Source organism: Rhipicephalus microplus, chromosome 7 (genome assembly GCF_043290135.1).
Source record: "Rhipicephalus microplus isolate Deutch F79 chromosome 7, USDA_Rmic, whole genome shotgun sequence".
In the NCBI taxonomy this organism is placed as follows: domain Eukaryota; kingdom Metazoa; phylum Arthropoda; class Arachnida; order Ixodida; family Ixodidae; genus Rhipicephalus; species Rhipicephalus microplus.
Genome location: NC_134706.1, coordinates 140,369,730 through 140,394,570, shown reverse-complemented (window position 1 = coordinate 140,394,570; position 24,841 = coordinate 140,369,730). Strand labels below are relative to the sequence as shown.

General features: G+C 46.0%; 1 protein-coding gene across 1 annotated transcript in view; it reads right to left on the bottom strand.

The window, feature by feature from the left end:
* Positions 1 to 15,169: 15,169 nt before the first annotated feature.
* Positions 15,170 to 24,841, bottom strand: part of LOC119179041 (uncharacterized) — a 64,685-nt gene continuing 55,013 nt past the window's right edge. Inside the window, exon 10 of the mRNA XM_075870132.1 lies at positions 15,170 to 15,543. Coding sequence (XP_075726247.1) covers positions 15,308 to 15,543 — 236 coding nt within the window. The 3' untranslated portion in view covers positions 15,170 to 15,307. The remainder of the gene's footprint in view (positions 15,544 to 24,841) is intronic.

Here is a 24,841-nt window from a genome sequence, read left to right as displayed (position 1 = left end):
ATTTATTTATTAGAATACCCTCAGGGCCCGTAGGGCATTACAGAGGGGGTGGGTACAACATATATAACACACAAGAAAAAAAAGAGAAAATACAGAAACAAGTATCAGATGCGCAAATCAGGAAGGCAACATAAGTCAACTAAAAATGTATAAGAATTCAAGCACATACAAGACAAAGATAGATAATGAAAACTGCGTATAGTTACAAGCATTGCTGAGAAATTGCAGTCTTGAATAACAAAGGGTCTGTTATTGATACAACGGAAGAGGGAAGGTGGTTCCAATCGGCGGCTGTTTTCGGTAAGAAGGCTGCTGAAAAGAATTTGGTGCTGCAAAACGGAATGGCAACCTTATGCTGATAATCAATGCGCGATGAGTGGTATGACGGTTGTGAAATGAGGTCTCGCTTCATTGATGGATTGTGAAAAAATATCTTATGAAAAAAATGCAGTCGCGCCAGTTTCCTCCGGACAGTTAAATTGGGTAGGTCAAGGTTAGATTTCATTTCTGATATGCTAGCAGTACGGGAATAATTTCTTCCAATTGTTAACTAGTCATGACCTTTCTCACAGTCAGGTCCAAAATTTTTAAGTTAATTTCCAACTTACAGTCGTGGACACAGGAACTACGCAGAGACAGGAAGTCTTGCGCTGTTTGAAAGCAAGTACTGCATGCTAAGTATCCGCTCTATGGACGTGCTGTTAGCTGGTTTTTATGACTCTCAGCGTCCCAAGTGCAAACTTTCTCACACGCTACAATTGAAACATGCACTTAGTATTCAAATATACAAAGCATAATGGGGCTCGAACTCATTTAAAAGGGTGGAATTTTGACATTATCATTCGCGAAGTGCACTGCGTATTGCGCGGAAGCATATCACGAGTGCCAGTCCCCGACGTAAAGTACTAATAATGAAGCTGTACGGTCACACTGACAATGAAAAAAATGACAAAAGCTTCCGCTACAAGGAAATACGATCAACGAAGCACAGGGGACTCGCCGCGAAAGCCGAGAAAAATTTCCAATTGAGTGGGCCTTTTAGCGGGGGCGTGAGCAATTTCTCCAGTCATTAATAAATCAAGGATACTAGTGTTTCCTGACTACATGTTGATTGATTGATTTGTGGGGTTTAACGTCCCAAAACCACTATATGATTATGAGAGACGCCGTAGTGGAGGGCTCCAGAAATTTTGACCACCTGGGGTTCTTTAACGTGTGCCCAAATCTGAGCACACGGCCCCACAGCATTTCCGCCTCCATCGGAAATGCAGCCGCCGCAGCCGGGAATCGAATCCGCGACCGGTGGGTCAGCAGCCGAGTACCTTAGCCACTAGACCACCGCGGCGGGGTCCTGACTACATGTTGCTCTGGGTGTTGTCTCTTCTGTGAGTCCAGATGGAAGCAGGGTTGTGACGTGCGACATTCCCGCAATGATGCGTTCGTACGCCCGCGGCTGTGGGAAATTGGGTGAGCCAACGATTCCCCGAGCAGACGACACTCCGCCGGCGCTCCGGCTTCGCATAATGATTTGCAGCCACCGTAGGAGGACGTGCGTCAATTTATGGAAAGGTTCATTCCTAAACAAACTAACTCGCTTGGCGGACGTCAAGCTGAACGTTCGTATCGTTCGCGATCTTCGGTGAGTGCACGAGTGAGTGAAAACATTTATTGAAAAAAAAATTGGCCCGGATCTGCATGTAGTCTGCAAATGTCGCCGAAAGACGATAGTCTTGCGTCCAAAGAGAGTGAAGAAAACATTTATTCGATGTTCTCTGCAATAACATTGGTGAATGGTATTCTGGAGGCACTGCGTTGGAGTTGCTCGAGCGTGCAGCGAAGGCAAACGAGCGCATCGAGGCACGTTATACACAAGCACCATCTGGCATTTATCTTCGAAAACGAAGGAAGGCATGCGCGTCTGCGAAGAGAGATGCGTGCCATTCTCGGAGGCAATAAGGTGTACAATGCAAAGCGACGAACAGGTGCCACTACCGTCTCGTTTTAGCAAAGCGTTGGTAACACTAGCCTTTCTTGAGCATCGCGTCGGACTGCCAGCGCAGCGAGTTTAGCGCTACGTTCCTTAGAATTACTTGCGTGTGCCTTCTCTTGTATAAAGGCACACATACGAAACATCGACGTGTTGTTGTGGTACCTCACGTATGCGCAAAAATTGCTTTTTCTTTGACAATCGCACAAGTATGAACGCTAAAACTTGAGTAATATTGGTGGGCGCTGCGGATGAGGTCGGCCGTTTTAGGTATTGTTAAGAGTGGACAAACAGACAAATATACAGACACACAGACAGACAGACAGACAGACAGACAGACAGACCAAAATTTTTCCGTCGAAGGTCGGAGAGGTGCCGCCCTTTAGAGCAACAAACTGACTCGCTCGGTGGACGTCAAGCTGAACGTTCGTGTCATCCGCGATCTTCGGTGAGTGAGGGAGTGAGTAAAAATACTTATTGAAAAAAAAGAGATGTGCCGCCCTTTAGAGGCTTCATGGTGTGGGGATTCCTTATTCCAGGACCTCATTGGTGACACTCGCTGATCTAACCCTCTGGACCAGGGCCCTTGCGGCTTAAAGGTTCGAGCAACCCCGCAGGGTCGCCTCCCACACCTCTCTGCTTGAGTTAGGGTTGGGAGGAAGAGATGAGTTGAGCTGGCACGCCCAAACGATATGGTAGGTGTCAGCCTTCTGCCCGCAGTATTGGCACTTGCCAGTGAACCAGGAATCGAAAAGTTGCGTGATTGGCAGGCGCAATTAAGTATTAGTGAAGAGTCTTAGCAAGATTCATTCATTACCTTCCCAAGCCCCTTTGCAGGAGGTGAATATTGACGATGCTTATCCCTGTCATAATAACTTTGAATGAAAGCAGATATCCGTCTTCGGGTTGCAGGAACTCAGGATCTAAGCGGGATGTCCGGTGAACGAGTGCTCGGGCCGTCATGTGCGCGGCTTCATTCCCCATTAGGCCCTGGTGGCCTGGAATCCAGACTAAGCAACGAAGGGTAGGGTCGATTCACCGTTTGCTATAGTTCTACAAAATTCTTTCCGCTAGTGGTGTGATCCCACCAGCTTCATAATTTAGACTTGCCCCACGCGAATATGATGTGATATATTGAGATCAATGGTCGGAAGCAGCTAGGGCAATAGCTACTTCTTCAGTTGTGTTGTGCCAGGAGCTTTGAAATTGACTCTATTCACTTGTTTTTCCTCGTGAATTACCGCTACCGTATACCCCCCATTGCAGTCTGGACCTGTCATATCCACGTAAAAGACTCCATGTTTATTGCCATAGTGGCCTTGCAAGACGTCTGCCCTCGCCTGGCAATGATCACTATGGTCTTCGCTTTCCATCTTTGTGGGGAGGGGCGGAACTCTGACGGTGCGTATCCAAGTTTCGGCCACTCGGACCCGCTTCTCAGTGTGAAAGTCGTGTTTCAAGTGAAGCCGGTCCAGCAGATGCCGTCTCGACTTTGTCTGCGTTAGACGAGTGTATTGGTTCGTGAAGTATGCTTCCTTGAGCTGCTGAAAGGTGTCAACTACTCCCAGCAGAAAATTCTCGCATTGGAAGTTGCGACAGGTAGGCCAAGGGCCCTCTTAATCACTTTGCAGATTATTGCCTCGACTTTCTGTGCATCACGCTTCCGCAAGAAAAGATACGAAATTGAGTATAAAATACGGCTAATTACGAAGGCATGAGCTACCTGCACAACATGCTTGCACAGCATGAGATAGCCACACAGCAACAGCCTCTCTTGTTGGAGATGCGCCGAACCATTCGGCCCACTTCGTCCCCAACCTTGCAAAGCTTTTGTAGTGTTGTGTCGACTCTCCATTGATTGTGGATGAAGATTCCGGAAATTCGAATCTCCTTAGCCTCGCGTATGGGGCCACTAAAGCCATAGAGGTGCACTTTTGTGACGTCCTTAAGCGATGGCCTAAGATGCACTAATGCAGATTTGTTTGGCGCACACTAGAGTCCGCAGTGCTCTGCGTAACGATCCACTACGTGAATGGCTGCTTGCAGGCTTTCCTCCATATGCCCAATGTTTCCTTCCGTGGCCCAGATGGTGATGTCGTCGGCGTACAGCGCGTGTTTCACACCTGCACACCCCTTTAGCTGGACCGGAAGGTGTATCATCGATAAGTTCAACTGTAAAGGGGAAAGCACAGTGCCTTGTGGCGTCCCCCTATAGCACCCAAGTCGTAAGGTCCACATTCAATGTCTTGGATTCTGATGAGTGCGACTCGATCCGTCAATAAATCCATGATATAACTGAATGTGTTTGTGCCACAATGAGTGTCACTGAGATATGCTCCTATATAGTGCTGTGTTTTATATTGTCGAAGGCTCCCTTCTAATACTAGCACAACCTTGTCAATGTGAGTGCATGTGCTCTGTTGGTTGTAATTGGTCACGGCTGAGTTGTATTATGTCTTGTGCCGACTTATCTGGGTGAAAGCCGAACATCGTGTCTGCAAATGTGTTATGATCTTCGAAATAGTCGGAGAGCCTATCTTGCACCATGGCTTCCACTAGTTTGCCCACGCACGATGTGAGCGAGATTGGTATCAAGTTGTCCGTATTAATTTCCTTCCCTGCTTTCGGAATGAAAGTGACAAATGATATTTTCCAATCAAGTGGCACAGGCGTCTCCCACTCCGATATCGCATTAATGTAGGTAAGAGGGGCCTCATACTTGCGATCAGGGAGGTTGTCCAGCAGTTTCACTGTAACCTTGTTCCAACCGGGGGCAGTGCCTCTCTTCATTTTGGCTAACGCCGCCTTGAGGTCGTAGAGGTGGAACGCCTTATTCATCTCTTCGTTATCTGTGCCTGCATAGAGACATTCCTTACCTCGAGGATCCTGTTTCGTGCAGAGATACTTGTCCCTTAACGCCTCCGCCAGTTGTGCTGTTGTGCCCTAAAAATTGTGTGAACCACGTTGCAAGTGTTTTCGTGTATCTGCCCGCGATAGAGCGGGATATATTACGCTGCGGAAGAGCTTCCATGTGTTCTTTCCCGACATCTGTCGGGCCGCCATGTTGCAACGACCGATTTATTTAAAATCACCTGAGAGGCATACTCGGCAGCCTGTTCGGTGAGATTTGTTATACGTCTTTTCAGCGTTCTGTTGTGTTTTGGTCGTTTCCATCTTTTTGTGAAACTTCGGCGAGCTTTCTAGAGATGGGGTAAATTATTATCTACGCTGGGAAGTCCCCTACAATATGCATGCGCTTCTCATGTTTCTTGAGCGTTGTCGTAAGACTTTGCGCCCATGAGCTATATCCGTCATCGATAACACTGGTCCGTTGCAGGAACTTACAGAAACCAGTCCAGTCTGACAGCTTGGCCTGATTCCATGGCCGTTTTAGTGGCCGGGTGTCAACAAAGGTGTCAAAGATGCAGTTATCACTGCCTAACGCTTCTTTGGTGTTGTACCACTCAATGTGTTGTATGCGTTTGAAAAGAGTGAGTTCAGAAGAAGTGTCCCGAGTCACAGAGTTTCCTACACGTGTTGGTTGGGGTGGGTCAGTCTGGAGCGTTATGCTTAACTAGAATATGAGCTCCGCTAGCTTTATACTTCCTCCTTATTGTAACCCCACACCCTGCGGGGAACACTGAAGTCCCCAACAATGAGTAAGAGATCCCGGCCAGCTATCTTCAGCGCCCGGCTGAAGATGTCCACAAAAGTGATGTGTCCTAGCTTAGGCGGACAATAGATGTTAAGTATGAGTATTTGTAGGTCAGAGCGCCGCGGGGGGTAGCACTGTGACCATTATGTACAAATATGTTACCTGCAGGTCGAGGCCTACCTCTTGGGCCGTGCATGCTTTTTGTACAAGGATGCAAGTAGATGTATCTCGCTGAAATGTATTGAACCCGGCGATTTCGGCTGGAGCCCCTGGTTCCTGTAAAGCCACGATATAGCTGCTAGATATTAGAATGTTTCTAAGTAGAGGCGAAAATGAGTGCACTTAGCGTGATCCTTGAAGCCCCTAAGTTTCCACTGTACGATTGACAGTGGTTCCTGTCGTGAGTTAGTTCTCTCCTGCCTAGGTCCCTGCGCCATGAATAGCACTATTAGAAGCTGGCTGGCTCTCCACTGCCTGAATTGCAGGAACGAGCGAGACATCTTAAGTACTTCTCCCCCCATATTGCGGTGAACTTTCGCGGGCCGACCCACCTCTTTTACGGGTCAAGCTCGCCTACGCAATGCTTGGATGCAGGTCTTGACATTTTGGGTCACAGCAGCGGTGATTTGCTGAGTGAGTGTATATAGTCACCAGCTGTTGCATTTCTTATTGCATTATATGCGCAATCGTCAGCATCGGTGGCATTTGGTCAAAGACCCTTTTTTCGAGAACAGACATGCGGCTTTCCAAGGTGCTGATGAGAGGGCCATACGTCCCTGGTCCCATGCCCGAGCACAGTAAGGCCGATTCATCGCCGCTATCCGGAGTGCCTGGTAAAAGCGATTCTACCCTTTCGCTTTGGAGTGCATTCATTTTCAGCTCTGGTTGCTCATTTTTAGTTCGGAGAGAGTCTATTTTTCTTAAGCTCGAGTTCTAAAGGAGATGCGGAGGAAGAAGACGTGGTGGCGACCCCTGTCCAGTTCTTCACCTTGTTTGTGGTCACTTTGCTGTTATCAAGGGGCAGGAAGTCCTCCTCCTGAGAAAATGGCGTCTAAACACTTTGTCCAAATGCGTCCTGTTCTTGTCCTTCTTAGATGTCTTGTCGGCAGGAGCCGGCCCGGTAGCGTGTTCGGACTTGCCCTTCGGTGTACCTCCGTTGCCGGATGCCTTGCTGGTATTCTTTTTAGGAGCCCCTAGTTGCTTTCCTGGGCGTCGAAGCTGGTGCAATTTTCCCTTGCACTTTGCGGAGCTGGTGAGATGGGCCTTCCCACAAACCATGCACGAAGGGGGCCACTCGTATTTAGCTAGGCCCTGCTCGGAGGCGCCTTCTCGCTGCCAACAGTAGCCACATCTTGCGACATCCGGATGTGGGCAATGGTTTATCCAGTGACCGATCGCCCCACAGAGGTGGCAGGCTTGGACGGTCTTCTTATATTCTCTAACAAGTGTGCATTCAAAGTTGTAGTGAATGTAGTGGGATGCACTCTCCGGTCCACAAAAGTGAGCACAGCCACGTTAGATGTTCCGAGTTTTCGCAAAAATGGCAGCTCGCCCTCGCGCCAAACCACTTTGTGTTTAAGTGATGCCGTTGTTTTGTTTGCCCTCACGGTGCTGACGCCTCAGCACACTTCACCATTGAGTTTTGCATGGACCCACAGAAGAACGGAGCCAGTTCCAACGTTGAGGTTCCAATCACGGGCCAACTTGTTTGCGGCCTCCACATGTTGCGTCCCGCAGACAATCAAGTTCTGCGCCCACACTGGCTGAACGTTGAGGTAGCAGCCACTTCGCCACCGACGTACTGGACAATGGCAGCGCCCAGATCTCCAGTCTAGAAGGCCGTCTTCAGAGGCAGAGTTTCACGGGGCTTCAACACCACGATGATATAACCCGCGCTCATCTTGTAAGTGTCGCGTGGGCACCACTTAGTCAGGTTACTCTTCCGCTGCGCAGTGCGAGCATGACCGTTGGAGACGGGACCACCGGGTTTTCTGATATTCGGCTTGGACATCACCTTCTGCTGAGCAGCCTTTCGTCGTAGTGTCACGAGCGGGAAAAGGCCTTCATCTTCGATATTGGGGGGTTCATGTTCGGTGTTACCAGCCTCTTGCACATCAATTCGAGTCCAGGCCATGGACTCAAATTGGGCAGCAGTCGCCATCATGCGGAGTCTTCAGGGAAGGCCCCACACCAATGGAGTAGACCCTCACCTTAGTGGAGGTCGGCTCCTCCCGGCGTGGCCCAAAGGCAAATCATGCAAAAAGTGGTTAAATTTTGGCCCACATGCGTTGGATTGGTGTCAGCAGGTTCCTCTTTATGTTAGATGTTTCACGACGCTTTCAAAAAGATGACAGCTAAATTTCCGAGGTACTTGGAAAAATTTTTGGAGCTGACGCGTCGCACGTTCGATTTCAGCGACGCAAGCAGCGTCCCCTATGGTGCCAGTGTAGCGTTCGCCAATCGGTGCTCCATCTACGGATAACTTCATCCACGTCCCTTATCTTTCCTATCTCTTTTCTCTAATGTTTGCCTCTCCTGTATGGTGAGTGCTCCCTTCTTTTTATCTTTCTACAATTTTTATCCCCTTCCCCAACAAGGAGCTTAGCCGTGTCATCCTATTCGGAATACTGAAATTAGCTCTTTTTTTGTGATACCAAATACATGGACCAGCGCCTCCTCTAGAAAGTTGCTTGTGACCTGAGCCGAAAAGCTGGTTCCCGGTCCTTTCCAGTTCTCTCCTTCTCCACTGCCCAAATAGTGTAGGCGTTGAGCACTCGCTGCGGCGGCCGCTTTAAACCTTGTAGCCTCTGAGATTAAAACAATATTCACTGCCGTCTCGGAAGCAACACAATCGTGCCTCAGTGATGACGTCACTTCCAAATTCGGCAGAAGTACTAGTGTCAGCTGCGAGCACTTTTCAGTGAGAAAGCACTGAACCACGCGGAACATACCATCCTCATGGGAAAGTCTGTGATGTGGCAGATATCTTTGTAGAGGAGGCGTGGGAGGGATACTCTCGGGTAGATATTGCAGCCAGCGTCGGTGAGCGCCGTCATTCTCCGACATTTATACGTATCTACATACATGAAAACCCAAAAAAAAATAGTGGTAGACCCCACGTACAGTGGGAATCGAATATATGCGAAGCACGAATGGATAAGTCGAATCGTCACATTAAAATCAGCCCAACGTTACGAGGCAGACGTAAATTTTGCCGTACATGGCTTCCATGTCATGAGTATTATGTTCACGCCTGGTATTGGTGCTCACCAACCATTCGCGTCACGTAATACCAAATTTGGTAAATGTGAAGCTAGTGAAATGACCACGAGTGCACTATGACCGTAGCATGTAGCCATGTTTTACATTATACGCTAATCGTGATTATCATGTTTGGACGTGTCGTTTACCTTCATCGTCATTTCGCGTCACGTAATACCAAATTCGGTATATGTGAAGCTAGCGAAACGACTCCAAGTGCATTATGACAATGACATGTCATTTTTTACATGACACACATGCCATATTATGATGTGTACACAAGGCACCTGCCTTCGCCATACAACAACGTCACGGAATATCGAATTTGGTGTATGTGAAGCCAAGAAAAGGACCGCAAGTGCACCATGAGCGGGCATGTAGCCATGTTCTTACATGACACGCATATCATGATCAACATCTCTGCACCAGTCATATGCCTTCATCACCCATTCACGTCCCGTAATACCAGCGAAATGGCCACGAGTGAACAATGAACGTAGCATGTAGTAATGTTTTTACGTGACACGCATGTCACAATTTCCACGTGAGGGTCTTTCACCTATGTTCACCGTGCAGTCGTGTCATACTATACCAGTTTTGTGACATGCCATGTGAACGAAACCACCACAGGAGCAGCAAGACCATGGCGTGTAAATTTTGACATTCATGGCATGCGTGTCATGATTTTCATGTTATGGCTAGTCACTTATGCTCATCATACAGTCATATTATGCCATACCAATTTTGGTATAGATCCTATTATTTAAATGGCCAGGAGGGCTAGAAGTCATAGGCGGATAGATAGATAGATAGATAGATAGATAGATAGATAGATAGATAGATAGATAGATAGATAGATAGATAGATAGATAGATAGATAGATAGATAGATATATAGATAGATAGATAGATAGATAGATAGATAGATAGATAGATAGATAGATAGATAGATAGATAGATAGATAGATAGATAGATAGATAGATAGATAGATAGATAGATAGATAGATAGATAGATAGATAGATAGATAGATAGATAGATAGATAGATAGATAGATAGATAGATAGATAGATAGATAGATACGGTCAAATTCGCCGAGAAATGCTTCGCATTTCACAATCCAGAAAAAGACTCCGGCGCATAGAATCGATCCTCCAAGCTCTTCCTTGTGAGTGCATGGCCCTAAACACTGTGCCTCGAATGAGCACCTTTTGCAACGTTGAAATGGTAAGCTATTTTTCTAACCACAAACCGCTGGCGATGACAACTATTATATTTTTAGCATTACCAGCAAGATGGTGCAATGAGCGCGCGTCGCCAGATCGGCACGACGTGGCGACGCGCATGCTCATGCGTTAATATCCCAGGCGTACTTCGCCCCGCGGAGGGGGGGGGAGATCATACGCCTTGGGCTTTCATGGGAACGATTCTGTCTTAGTTACCGGGTGCAAAAAGGTCACTGCACTCGCTTCGCAGTATCCGTTTGCGGAAAGGCCACGCTCTTCAGACACAGCGAAGTAAACAACTGAGACACTTATTCGCGCTCATCTGTACGTGTGAGTACGTCTGGTGTGTCATTTGTGAGTGAGCAACGCTGGACACGTTTTGCTCAGCTTCCTAATCTTCGCGAGATATTCCCATATGCTCTTATCGCATTAATATCTTCGCCTGTGCGGCAACGCTGTGACTTTTTTTTCTTTTTGTTCAAGAACCATTTACCACTCAACATAGTACGGGGTGGTTTGCCCTACTTTTTCAAACTACCTGGGTTCAAGCATAGGCAACTGTGATGGCCATTTTAGGGGCAATGCTCCTAAAGGCGTGGTTTGGTCGATGCATTTTTTTTGGTTATTGGTTTGTAACCACCTAGTTGTATGACTCACTCGGCAGGTGGCGTAAGAGTGAGTGACAAACAGACGGACGCATGGATGAACGTACAGACAGATGCACGGACGGAGAGACAGACGAACGAACGGAGTATGAGGTGAGATTGCAGTGAACAGAAGCATCGCGCCAGCGTTAATACACACCACAACTTAGAGAAGCGTTTTTTAGAACATGCGTCCATGCGAGTGTTTTACGCATCCCCGTCCTTTAATGCAACTCTTCGGCGCATCGTCTTCTTCGCCGAATATTTTCCCCAGACCTTCTCGGCGGCTTTCCCGGTGGTTGTGGGTTCTCGCGCTGATTCGGGCGCGCGCTGCGTCTATCTATCTATCTATCTATCTATCTATCTATCTATCTATCTATCTATCTATCTATCAATCTATCTATCTATCTATCTATCTATCTATCTACCTATCTACCTAGCTGCCTACAACATTTTTTTCTTTCTTCTCTTACTTATTTCTTAGCTATCCCCTGTTATTCGCATTCGCCCATCCCCGTGTCAACCTGTTGAGGTTTCATCGAAATGATAGACAGTTAAGGGTGGCACTTTTGTCTTCTTTTCCTTATCATAACCACTTAGAGAACATGCGTCCGAGTCGGCCGAGGGTGCCAGCAGCTAGCACAAAGACGTGAAGGCTGTGAAGAGAGCAGATGGCTGGGCACAGGAGCTGGTTTGCCGCTAACGAAAAAAAAATAAAATCTCAAGGCGTAAAAGGGGGAGGGGGGCATGCTGCCGCCGTAGTTCCACTCGATCGCGGTTACACGAAAAATAGAGACAAGAGGAGCACAGTCAATATAAGGACAAACTTGTAGTAGACGCGTTGCATATAATTGAATTGTGCTTCTAATCAGCCAAGCTATTTTAAATATGCTTCTTTATAGTTAAATTGGAGGCTCTCATTTAATTATGGTTGAAATTTGAAAAATAGCGCTACACGGAAACGTCCTCTATTTTCAGTAAAAGACGAAATTTTAGTCTTATTCCATTCCGGGCAAAAGGTGCTTAATTTCATTATTCCATTCCAGGCCGGGAAAATGTGGAATGATTTTGGAATCATTCTAATTCCGATCGCGTGCACGCGATCGGAAAGCCAGGGTGCGTGGTCCCCAGTATAGGGTGATATATGCCTGTGCTCATTTATATACCACACAGCGCTCAAGTAACGTGAGGTACCGAGTTCGTAACTTGAGTTGTGAACATCAGTAGGCGTTGTGCTTCCATTGACGTGTCTGTGCCTGAACCAAAGAAATCGCCAACCAAAAGCATTGTGAAAGGGAGACCAGTGGTTAGAGTGCCCGGCACCTATCGTCGCGGACCGAAAGGTTGAAGTTAGACGTTCAGGTTATCCGACTTCATCCGGTTTGGCTAGTGGGAATTTCACCGATGTTACTTTATGGGAGCCAAAGACGCCCGTGAAGTTTTGGTGGACTCCGGCACAAAACACTTTTGAGTTAGAAGACATTTTGGTTCGCTCTTAGGATTGAACGCAAGTAATATTCATGGCAGTCTCCCCTGAGGCACGCTAGCGAATTTGTCATTCCAGCGACGCAGGCGGTGCCATGCGGCCGTGCTTCGAAGCTGTCTCACGGTGATCATCTGCGACGCCGGTCTCTCAGTAGTCATGAACGCGTCTTCACGCTCTGCGACGCTGACGTGCACGCTTGCAACATCACCGTTTCGTCCACCAATTCTACCTACCAATGCGCCACCTATAGTCACTGGAATGATCAAATAGTGCCTGTATTCCGATCCGAAAAGAAGTCAGCTAAGTAGGCGCATACGGTCGTCCATTCTTAAGTGGAAACGAGTGGCGGCGCTCCGCGGGACGCTATAGGTGAGCCTCCAGCTATGGACCGCACGAGGTGCGTGCATCGAGAGACCACAGACCTCACGCAGAAATGCTCCCATCAGTTGGAGATTTCACGAAGCTACCAATTCGGCACCATGTTGGAAGCTTGTGTCCATATAATACCGCTGTCACTCCTATTGCTTTCATCGCTTTAGATAGTAATCAATCCCGGCATCAAAATTGGGAGAAAATGATTAAGCTGCGCCTTTAATGGGTAAACGCGAGAGCAATATTCTTTCCCTAGGGCGTACTTAGTACACATGGCGCATACTTTCTTTTGTATGATGTTACTCGAGAAGTTCAAGTTGTGCGTTGCTGAAAAGTAATGAATAAAGTTAAAATGGGCTTCTGTCAATGAAACTTTCGCATACGGCTGCATCTGTGTAATGGCTTGCATGCTTCACACCACCAGCACTTACAACTTGCTGTGAACCCATTGCATGCCTCTAAAGGAATGCGCGCTGTAACGTGTCGGCCTTTGTAATGGGTGGATGACTTTAAACCATGCATACATTAAGGTGATCACACGTTCTGACGCTCGATTCACATGTGGCGTTTAACGTCCTAAAACCCCCATTTGATAATGAGACGTCGTAGTGGAGGGCTCCGGAAACATCAACCAGGAGCAGGGTTTTTTAACGTGCACACAAATCTGAGCACACGGGTCTACATTTCCGCCTCCATCGGAAATGCAGCCGCCACTGACGGGATTCGATCCCGGGACCTGCGGGTCAGCAGCCGAGTACCTTAGCCACTAGACCACCGCGGCGGGGCCTGATGCTAGATCACTTTTACCACGCAATATTGCCGTGGTGGTACATGTTATATGGCGAAGCCTGTGCACAGGATGCAGATCTGTGTAAATCATGCGTTACTTTCACTCCATTTTGAAGCAAAGAAACCTATTTTCACTGTATTTACAAGCATACGCATGGCTGTGAGATTCGATCCTCACTAGAATCCGGATTTTTTTTCTATCTTTTTCGTTTTCTCGTTCACGGACAAGATGGTGATTTTTCGCTCACAGCCAATGACGCCCACGCCGACACCGACGCCAACGCCTGAATTTCTACGAATCGGGCTCTTCAACTTTAACGCGCTAAAAATGTTAGATTACTTCGTAAATATTTGTACATGATACCGGCATTTCCTTACTTTGAAGACTACCACAATGCAATCAATAAAGCTGAAAGTGGCCTGTGCCAGTGAAGCTTTCGCATAGGGCTGCATTTTCTTTAATGGAGAGCATGCTGGTTTGAAACCACGAAGCCGTCGTTATATTCGCGCTTTCTGACGCTCGATGTCAATGTACTCTTGTAACCCACAATACTACTGCGATAACACATGTTGTATTGTGAAGCCTGTAAACAGGGCGCTTATGTTTGTAAGTCGTGCAAGTTATTTTCACTGCAAGTCTAAACAGAGGAAACACTTTTCACTATTTCAGATCAGACAGGTGGCTGTTTATTAGAAGTTCTGCTTGCCACGCTAACTGCTTGGGTTTGACTCTCACTCGTACCCGAAAATTTATATTACTCTATTGGCATCTTTCTAAATTTTTCGCTCACAACCAATGACGCCCACGCCGACTTTGAATTTCCGCTAAATAATCTATTTAATGTTGTCACGTCAACAATGCTCGCGTTGGCATCGTTGCTTTTGGGGCCTATACTGGCGCCTTGCAATTTTGACCCGAAAAGCAAGACAGTTTTGTGTGGCTGAGTGAATACTTGCGAAACACGTAACCAACAGCACGTAACCACCAATGTCACACACCCCGGAAGCAGAAGAAGGCACCCAGTGTTGACACTTGTGCAGCAACATTTGGCTCCTACAAAATTTTCATTTTTCGGACGACGTTTAAAAAAACAGTCAGCGTAGCTTCCCTGTCCTTTGCAACGGGCTCTCCATATTCCAACTAAAATGCGATAAATATATGAATCCCCCTTCGAATTATGGTGGGCTTTCAAGGAGGTGGCTTTTCTAGCTTAGGTGCGACTTGCATATGTGCATGCCTGGTAATTTTTCGTTCTCGCCATATCTTCTCCCAGAGACTAATAAGCAGTTAAATATTTGGGGTACCATTGACTATGCAGATCCATTCACTGCCTATTTAGTCAATGTAAACTCCCACGCGAGAAGCAATGATTTGATTGGTTTTTAATGTGTTCATTTTGTTCAGGCTAGTGTGTGGGCTTTGCAAGAATGGTGCAATAAACCAATCCTGGGGACTAACTCACCGGTACTCAATCTCGCCGGTCAATAGGACATAGAGAACAAAAGATTGGTGCCCATCACCAAACATTGCAGAATAATCGGAAAATCAGTTCACGCCAACCGCACTACGCGTGATATCCCGTAGCCATCCAAGAAGTGTTACCACCCGGAGGCAAGAACAGGGTTGTCAACAAGTGACGTAATTAGATGACGTCCTGTGATAATGTCACGTAATTTGGGCACCAAAATAACATGGGCTTTGACAGTATCAGCAAGTATAGACACTCCTTGTTTTTTCTTTAATTTATTCAGGCGACTAAAGCACCTGTGTAGCGTTTTAATAACTTCCCGCTGGGTCACTTTCGCAATATTCCCTTAACTTCCTGCTCGCCGTGGTGCCTGTCATGCTTGAAGTCGTGTTCGCCGTGTGCACCACCATGAGGGCCACCTTAAGGGCCACCTTGAGAACCACCGTGAGACCAAGCTTGAGGACCGCCGTGAGGGCCCCCTTGAGGGCCACCATGAGGGCCGCCGTAAAAGCCCACTTCAGGACCGCCGCGATAACCCACTTGAGGGCCACCTTGAAGGCCACCTTGAGGACCACCATGAGAACCGCCGTGAGAGCCGCCATGGTAGCCGCCGTGTGCGCCGCTGTGCTTGTCCTGGTCGGAAGAATGGCTCGGTGCTGCGTGATTAGAAGTCGACGTCAGATAGCGACGTATATTGCGAGTTTGTCAAGTGGTACAAAAACACGCAAAATTAACATGTGCTTACTAAAGTCTTAGGAAGCACTAACATGGATGTGAAAGCTGCCGTCCCCAGGATTCCGGCCCACGCGCAGGAGGCGCGCTTTCCCGCACGGTGGGGGCGGGGCCCCGCGTCACTCTATGGGACGGGAGAGAAAAAAAATAATAACTCCTCTCCCTTTCCGATTTTCTCATTGCTTTCACGGTTTCAAGTAGCAACTGCATGAACCTTTCTTCTGCCGGAGTTACAGTATTGTAGTTGAAATAGTGCGAGTTCCCTAGCTTATTAAAAAATAATGCACAGCGCCTATGGGCGCTCTCAGAAATATCGGCTGTTTTACCGCATTTGAATCGCTACCGTAGAGCCGTGCTTGAAGATATCCAATTGCTTTCTGGGATTTAGGTACTGGCATATGTCTAGTTCATGATGGTGTAGAGCGTGTTCGAATCGCGTGGTAAAAAAAAGTTCCCTGGCCAGTTTTGTTGAGGGTGCGACAGCCGTCAAGCCCTCGTAGCTCCATCTAGCGTTGAGATGGTGTACTCTACGGTGCCACGCAAATATTAAAATAGGGTACGCGTAAAAAGAGAGGATTCTTATGGAAGGCATATTCATGACCTCGTAAAACAATATTTAGTATTCGTTGAGGTAAAGATCAATAGTATAGAACATCAATGGGGTACTTAAAAAAAAAAAAAAAGACGAAGTGCGCGTTTCCGAACAGTCAGTGCATGTACCACATAGACCCCTCAATTCACAGCACATTCTCGAGTTTTACAGGTTCCATAGTAGTTTTAGGTATCTACTAATTAGTTAATTAGTGTTAATTAACGAATGCATCTTAGGTTAGGCTTTGAAAGCGCGAGTAATATTCACCGGGCGCGGTATTACGGATGGTGGTATCAACTCGCCGTCTGCGCCGCTTAAATCTGGCAGACCTCTGGGATCCGTCCTCGGACCTCTTTTCGGCTTATATCAATAATGCCACCCGTGATTTTGCAGCAAATCTAAAGCTTTTTGCGAATGCCTGCGCGCTTTAAAGTAGTTAACGCATCCAGTGACCAGGTTCTTTTAAATAACTCTTTTAAGATTCAAGATTTATGCACAAAATGACAGATGACCTTTAACGCGAGAAAAACTCTGGCGATAACCATGACCTGCAAAAAAGATCTACTAACATTCCAATAGAACCTAGGCAATCAATTCTTGTCCTTTGTCTCACAGTATATGCACCTTAGTCTTGTTATCACATCTACATTAAGATGAAACCAACATGTTTGTTAAACTGAGAAAATGGCTTTGAATATACAAGGCTACTTACGGGCACTCGCTATGGCATTCGGCAAACCGAAATGTGAAACGAACGTAATACCAATATTAGAATATTCATCGGCTGTCTGGGACCCGCACACGCAAGCTAACACAGATAAACTTGAATCAATACAGCGAAAAGCTGTAAAATTCATATTCAATACGTAAATGTAACACATCTCCGTCAGTTCTTCTGGAAGGCGCTAAACTAGAAACATTGGAATGGAGTCGTTATCGCGAAATAACGAAGCTGTTCTATCGCATATATAATAATAAGCTGGCATTACCAAAAAAAGTCTAATTATATCGAACCAATTTCGCGCCACGAAACGCGTGCCTCCGATCTCGAAAGAGTGACTGAGCCCCTATATACAGGTACCTTTTTTTTTTCTTTTCGAACAAGCAGAGAGCGGAACAATACGCCGCCAGAGATTCTTGTAAGTGTCGATCTCAACTAGTTTCTTCGTGCGTTAGCTGTTCACATGGCTTATAACTACCCCTTCATATATATTACAGTGCACTTTATTCTAATACCCATCTTGATCAGACTGATTGCTTGAGGTTCAATGCCTCGCTTCTGCACGATTTTTAAATTCTTCGATTCTGCAATGTCTCGCTTCTTAACATTGCCGACTTTATTTTTGATACAGTTAATATTTGAGTTCTTTTTACTTTTTACCCAAACAAAATAACCTAGTGGCCACTGTTTTTATATTTTTTGTTTTGTTTAGTGTATTATGGCCATTCTTGGGATTGTGGACCATGTTTTATGTTGCTTCTTTTTTTTTGCGTTTTGAATCATCGCGCTTTCATTCAACACTATCTATACTGCTGTACCTCCTACACAATGTTGCGTCCACTGCGCCACACCCCTGCCCAATGTCCGGCACTAGAATGGCACTTTTTCTCTGAAATATATAACAAATATTTAAATAAATAAATTCACTTCCTTTTTTTTCAATGTGCACCTCTCCTATTTATTGATAGAAATTAAAAATATTAACCGAAGTAAGTTAAAAGAGAGAGATATAATGTTGAAAGGTGGGGAGGTTGAATTTGTTAGGAACTAATAACCCTATTTGCACTGTGTTATGTCCATGGTAGCCATAATACCAAGCGTACGTAACAGGGAACTGACTTTATTACTTTCAAGAAAGGCATTTGCGCGCAGCATGGTCCAAATGGTCCAAGCGCTGACTTTCCAGTCCACTGTGGGCCATAAAAGGGGCGAGGAGCACAATGGACAGGCAACCAGTGCGCGGGCACACTGATTGCCCCTATAGTCCGTCACTCCCCGGGCGCGCTGCGCCCAGCATCGAGGGGGAGGGGGGGGGGGGGCGGTCAAGGTGGAGGACAGAGTGCATCCTTGCATCCCTGGAAGCGGCAATGCCCGGTCTAAAGCCTCTTCATGCGCTTTCCGGTAGAAGACGCGATGAAGGGGCTTTAACTTCAACAAACCAAAACTCCGGGTGAAACTTTTTTTTTTACGATGGCTGCCGTTCATTCGGGCATTCTTTGAAACTGGCGGGCGACCACTGGTTGTCGTTTGTGGAGCTACCGGCAACGCGAGGCGTCTTCCTAATCTGGTGTTACCTTTCAAGGCGGTTCTGGCAGAATGGCTGAGATGTGTGTTCGCAGCTCGCAAGAAAACATGAGATTCGCCGATACCTGGCCCGTCTGGCCCATTGTGAGTTGCTTGAAAAAAAAAAAAAAAACGTGCAATGCGCCGCTGTAATGACCCCGCAGAGTATCTTGCAAGAGCACGTTTTAGCTCTACCACGTAGCGTTTGGCCTGTCCGTTTGTGGCTGGGTGGTTCGGTGCAAATTTCACCACGGTGATGCAGTTGTCACTCCTAGGATTTCTGTATTTTGGCTGACAGGAATGCGATTCCGTTGTCAAACCACTTTGTGGTGTAATCCAAAAGTTTCGAACAACAAGCGCAGGAAATCGATGGCAGCTGTCGATGTTGTTCTGTTCACATGGCGACTTTCAACTCATTTACTGTAGGCACAAGAATAGGACAGCAGCGCAAAACTTGCGAACGAACCAGTACCTAGGAATGCTGCTATCTCCTGGGGTAATCACTTGACCTGTGACTACACGTAGGCGATCATAGCTGAGCGTCTCCTTAAAAAAAAAAAAACATTCCAGTTTCCTGACGCATGTACCTGGTGTCCAATTGTTTTCTCAAGTTCTTGAAAGCTTTTATAATAAATTTCTGTAACATAGCCTAGGGTTCTGTAAACACAAGTAATGTTCATGAAGCTTTCATCATATTGTAGCTGCCTTAAGCATTTAGTTCAAAATGATTCATATTTATTTATTGGTTTCTTTATTATTTGTTCGCTGTGCCAGCAGTGTAGCCAGAAACTTCTTTCGAGTGGAGGCTTTGCCGTCCCTTATGCATGCTGGTACATCTCTTTGCATGTGTATGGGTACACAAGCACCCCCCCCCCCCCCTCACCCCAGCACAGTCTTCGCTAGGCTCTGTGCTATTTTTGCAGCTGAAGTGAGTTCTGACACCAATGAGATGCCCAAATTGAGCATTACTATAGTTTTATGCTTCAAAAAACTGGAAGAAGTTACTGCAGTGGTAATGTTTGGTCGGTGATGGGCTCTATCTCATGAAGAGAAAATTGTTGCTGAGGCTTGATAAGAACAAGAAATGAAAGTACTTGTGAATACTTTATTTTTTATCCTTTGAATGTATACAAAGTGCATTTATTACCGATTACTGTGCTTGAGCATATGTTCCTTACTTCTGTTATGATCTTGGCATTTGCATCTGTTTATAGGTATAATTTGTAAATTTGTGCCCGTCATATTTCTTTTATATTTGTATCGGGATATGTATATAGGTTGCGCACATTTTTTTGGCGGCTTTCGTGTTTGATTTTTCGCGCATTTATTTCAAATGTGTGTCCAATGAATGTCTAACAATCTTTTTATTTGTTAGGGACATTGTGGAAATAGATCATAATACAGTTTTACAAAATAATTTTTTATAAAACGAGCTGCGTTGTATTTTGCATGTGCATTTTTTACTACAGAAGACAGCAAGCTCTATTGAGACGATGACTCCACACAGGTACTTTACCTAATCAGTGGAAGGTATAAGGGAGGTAGTTCCACTTCTCAAATTAGGTAACAAAACCTTAACGACCAAATATCGGCCCATTTCTTTTACCAGCACGTGCTTCTAACTATTATATAATACTTCGTAATCAAAAGCACCCTCAATTTCTCTGAAAATAACATCTTTTCATCTTCACAACATGGTTTTAAGAAATCATAATCATGTGAGACTCAACCTACATCTTTCACTGATCTAATTCTTGATCGTTCATCATCCGCTGGCTGCATTTATTTTAGATTTTGCAAAAGCATTTGATAAAGTGTGTTATAAACTTCTCATCCACAAGTTACGGAACTTAAATCTTGACATTAACCTATTAAAAGAGGTCGGATGCTGTCTTGCTAATCACTAACAGTACGTTACTGCTTACGGCTACAGTTCATAAATGTGCCATGTTATCTCAGGAGTGCCCCAAAAGTTGGTAATTGGTGTTTTGTTGTTTCTAATATATATTATTGACCTGCCTTCTCAAGTAGCTTCTAATATCCACCTTTTTGCTGATGATTGCGATACCTTTACAGCAAATACTTTAAACGACTATTGTAATCGCCTACACTCCGATTTAAATAAATATCTAACTGGTGCAGCTTGTGGCTAATGGAACTAAATATTAACTTAAGTAAAGTTAAGCATATATTTAGGTCACCTAACTCTTCTCGGGTATACTATCTAAATAATTTACCTTGAGATCAAGTAACCTCATACAATACTTTGGAATTCATATCACATCCAATCTTACTATACGCATGGGCTTGTAATAGTGCAATGGTGATTACCCGGCACCCTATATACTCAAGCCAGGGTGTAGGAGGAAAATACCCATTTGACAGACAGACGTTTTTTGTTATCTCGTTGAACGCGAGCACGGGTTCGTCTCAAGGTAGGCGGACAGAGGAGGCAGCATGGTCCTCTGGTGTCGTCGTCCGCACAATGAAGATTTGGCGAACGCCTTCCTCAAACCACATTCCCACAAACACAAACGACACGCTGGGGGAAGGGGGGTAGGATGGACGCCAACCATGGTCAGAAGTTTAACCGAGCTCCCAACAAAAGAGAATGAACATTTTTTCTGTTTGCAAAGTCTACCTCCCCCCCCCCCCTTTTTTTTTCTCAGTAGTCGGCTTGACGGAGGGATAATCATTACGGCGGGAGCAGGTTTTTCTTGCCAAAGTGGTGGTGTGTGGGCAAGTGCGGAGGAGTCAAAATCGTCTCCGAGTCGGATACGTGGCAGGATTCTGACACTCCTTTCGGCAGAGATAACCACAGCATGCAGCAGTGACCCAGTGCTTCCATTTTGGACTCGCTCACTACATATAAGGCCTTATGCTGGATGCTCTCCGTCTCATCATATTTGGGTTCTGGTTTTAGTGCGCATTTGCTACTGAACATTCTTTTTTTTTGTATTCTCTTTCCATGGTGTGCCTGGATGTTTATTCACTCATGTTCTTACCGATGAAATGGGCACACGGAAGAGGTTTTGCTACATGATTCATTTCACTACAATAAAAATTGGCATATCCCACGTACAGTGGGAATCGATGATATGCGAAGCATGCACGAATGGGAAATGTTCATATGTCTCTTTAAAATCAGCACAACGTTACGAGGTGGGAGTAAATGATGCCGTACATGACTTCCGTGTCATGATTATCTTGTTTGGATGTGTCGTTTACCTTCGCTATCTGTTCACGTCACGTGATACCAAATTTAGTATATGTGAAGCTAGCGAAACGACCGCGAACACGCTGTGAGCGTGGTATGTTATCATGTTCTTACACGACACGCGTGTCAGAATTATCATGCTTGCACCTATCATTATACTTTCGTCATTCATTGACGTCACGTAACACCAAATTTGTTATACGTGAAGCTAGCAAAATGGCCGCGAGCGCATCATGAAGGGCTCAGTATACTCCCATGTAGCGTTCACGCTCGAGCACACTGGGCACAGCGACGCTTCGTTAGAAAAACGCGAGCACTGTATAGTCTGATGCCAGGCAACTGGCGTGAAATGCGACATGCTGCATTTAGTGCCGATGCGTTACCAAGATAACACTGCGTCTACCTCTTTTCATTATGGAGGGACGCCGGACGCTCTGAAACGCGCATGCGTCAAAGCAACGAGGCGCGCCTGCGAGTATATGGCAGGACCGGCGCTTGGCGTGGCAACGCCAGCGTGACGCGACGAAATAAATGCCGGAGGGCACGCGCACCACGTCACGTCAAAATGTATTGTCGCCTTGACTTAGGCATGTAGTCATGCTCTCACATGACACGCATGTCATGATTATCATGTTTGCACCAGTCACATATCTTCGTCATCCATTGGCTTCACGTAATACCAAACTTGGCATATGTGAAGCTAGCGAAACGGCCGCGAGCGCATCATCAGTGTGGCATGTAGTCATGCTGTTACATGACACGCATGTCGTGATTATCATGTTTGGATGTGTCATTTACCTATGCTGTCCGTTCGCGTCGCGTAATACCGAGTTTGGTACATGTGAAGCTAGCGAAACAGCCACGAGCGCATCATGAGTGTAGCATGTGGTCATGTTGTTACATGACATACATGTCATGTTTATCGTTCTTTCACCAGTATCATATCTTCTTCATCCATTCACGTCTCGTAATGCCAAATTTGGTATATGTGACGCTTCCGAAACGGCCGCGAGCACACCATGAGCGTGGCATGTAGTCATGTTGTTACATGACACGCGTGTCACGATTTTCATGTTAAGTATGTCGCTTGTGTTCACCATGCAATCATACTATACGATACCAGTTTTTCAACATGTCATGTGAACAAAACCACCGCAAGTGCTACAAGACCATGAATTGTAAATCATGACGTTCATGACATACATGTTATGATTTTCATGTTATGACCAGTCAAATATGTTTTTCATACAGTCATGTTATGCCATACCAACTTTGGTATTGATACCATCATCGAAACGGCCAGGAGAGCTAAAAGTCGTAGGCGGCTAGATAGATACGCTGAAAGTCGCCGAAGGTCGCTAAAAAATGAAGGAAGGAAAATGGGAGGAAAAGAATGCCAGGGAGGTTAACCAGCCTATAGGCAGCCGGTTTGCAACCCTGCGCATGGGAGGGGGTGGGGGAGATGAAAGATAGAGAGCAGAGAGGGAAGAGGGATAAACATTACGTTACTGCCTTCCAAGTGTGATTAACAAATGGAAACTAACAACTGATAATCTGCGTATTGTCTAAAACTGAAATGTTAAATTGGATGCGCTGTTGTGTTGTAAATGAATGTTGGGTGATTTCTGTAATGGTTATTCCGTTTTTATTCTTTCATACATTGCTTTGTAATGCATATTTTTGTATGTATTTCAGTGTTGTCATTCTATTATTTGCTGTCATGGGCCACATGCGTGTTTCGTTTTGTATTGTCGCTTTCCGCTGCCTGTAATTTTTGTATTTTTGTAAACTTGTAGTTTAGATTTTTTTTCTGGGTGGAGGGGCCAGTCAAGCTGTGAAATGAAGCTTTTTTCCCTTCGCACCAAACCACGTATACAGTGTATTTTCGTGTACATGTCACGTGGTTAACTAAACTCAAACTCAAAACTTTCGGCAGCACACGCGCTCACATTCAGCCATAGTCCAGTCTTGTCTTTCGCGGTGTGTGACATTGCTGTTACAGCCGCTTGTTCAAGTCCGTGTCGCGTAGGAATTTTGACAGAGCTTTTGTCGCCTTCTGTTGCAATGTCTTCTCTCGGGCACTTGACAGAAGAGTGTCCACAGACATTTGGCTGTTGTCGATGCGCGCAAAAATGGATGCCAGTGACTGTCTCTGGATGGCATACAGCGGACAGTCACACAGGATGTGGTGTAGCGTCTCTTCGCAATGACAGGCATCGCAGAGAGCGTTGTCGGCCATTCCTATGACAAAAGAGTAAGATTTTGTAAATGCCACTCCTAGCCATAAGCGATGAAGAAGGGTGGCTTCTCTTCGGTCGAGTCCAGTGGGCATGCGGAGAGTCATCAAAGAGGACAGGTGGTGTTTACGATTCGCATCGATGCTTGGTGGGCACCATAGTGAAAACGTGATTTCACGCGCAAGTCGTCGAAGATTACTGGCAGCATCGCTCCGCGAAAGGGGTATGGCTTCTTCTCGTGTTCCTTCAAGGGCTGCCCGCGCGGCAGTATCGGCATGTTCGTTCCCTATGATGCCGCAGTGACTTGGCAGCTGAAACGTCACATGATCCCCTTTCTCTTGTGAAGTGTGGAGGAGGCATCGAATTTTGAAAACAAGCTGTTTGTACGGACCGCAACGTATTGCTGAGAGCACAGATTGTAGGGCAGCCCTTGAGTACCTGAAAATCGACCATTGTTGCGGTGGTTCCTGATTGACCACACAAAGTGCAGCACGCAAAGCAGCTAGTTGCGCTGTTGTAGATGCCGTGGAGTGGTCAGTCCTAAAGCTGATGGTAACACATCTTGCTGGGACAACTACTGCAATGCTTCGCATTTAATATTGTGAGATGAGCAATGCGTGCGTGTGGGCGTGTCCACCCTCTCTATATCTAAAGTTTATTGGATCTTGTAGTACCACTCAAGTCTCGTGATGCTTTTCAGGTCGCGTGCAGTAGTTTATTCGTGTTTTAGGCCCGCAAGTTATTACTGAAATATTTTGAATTTCTGCTTGAAGCTTTTCGGCATTGTGATTGCCGTGCATGTGTTACAAATGACTAACGATAATTGCGAATCAACCTAACCTTATTTTTTGGTCAATGAGAGAAGCATAGTGGGAGGGGTGGCTTTATTGTT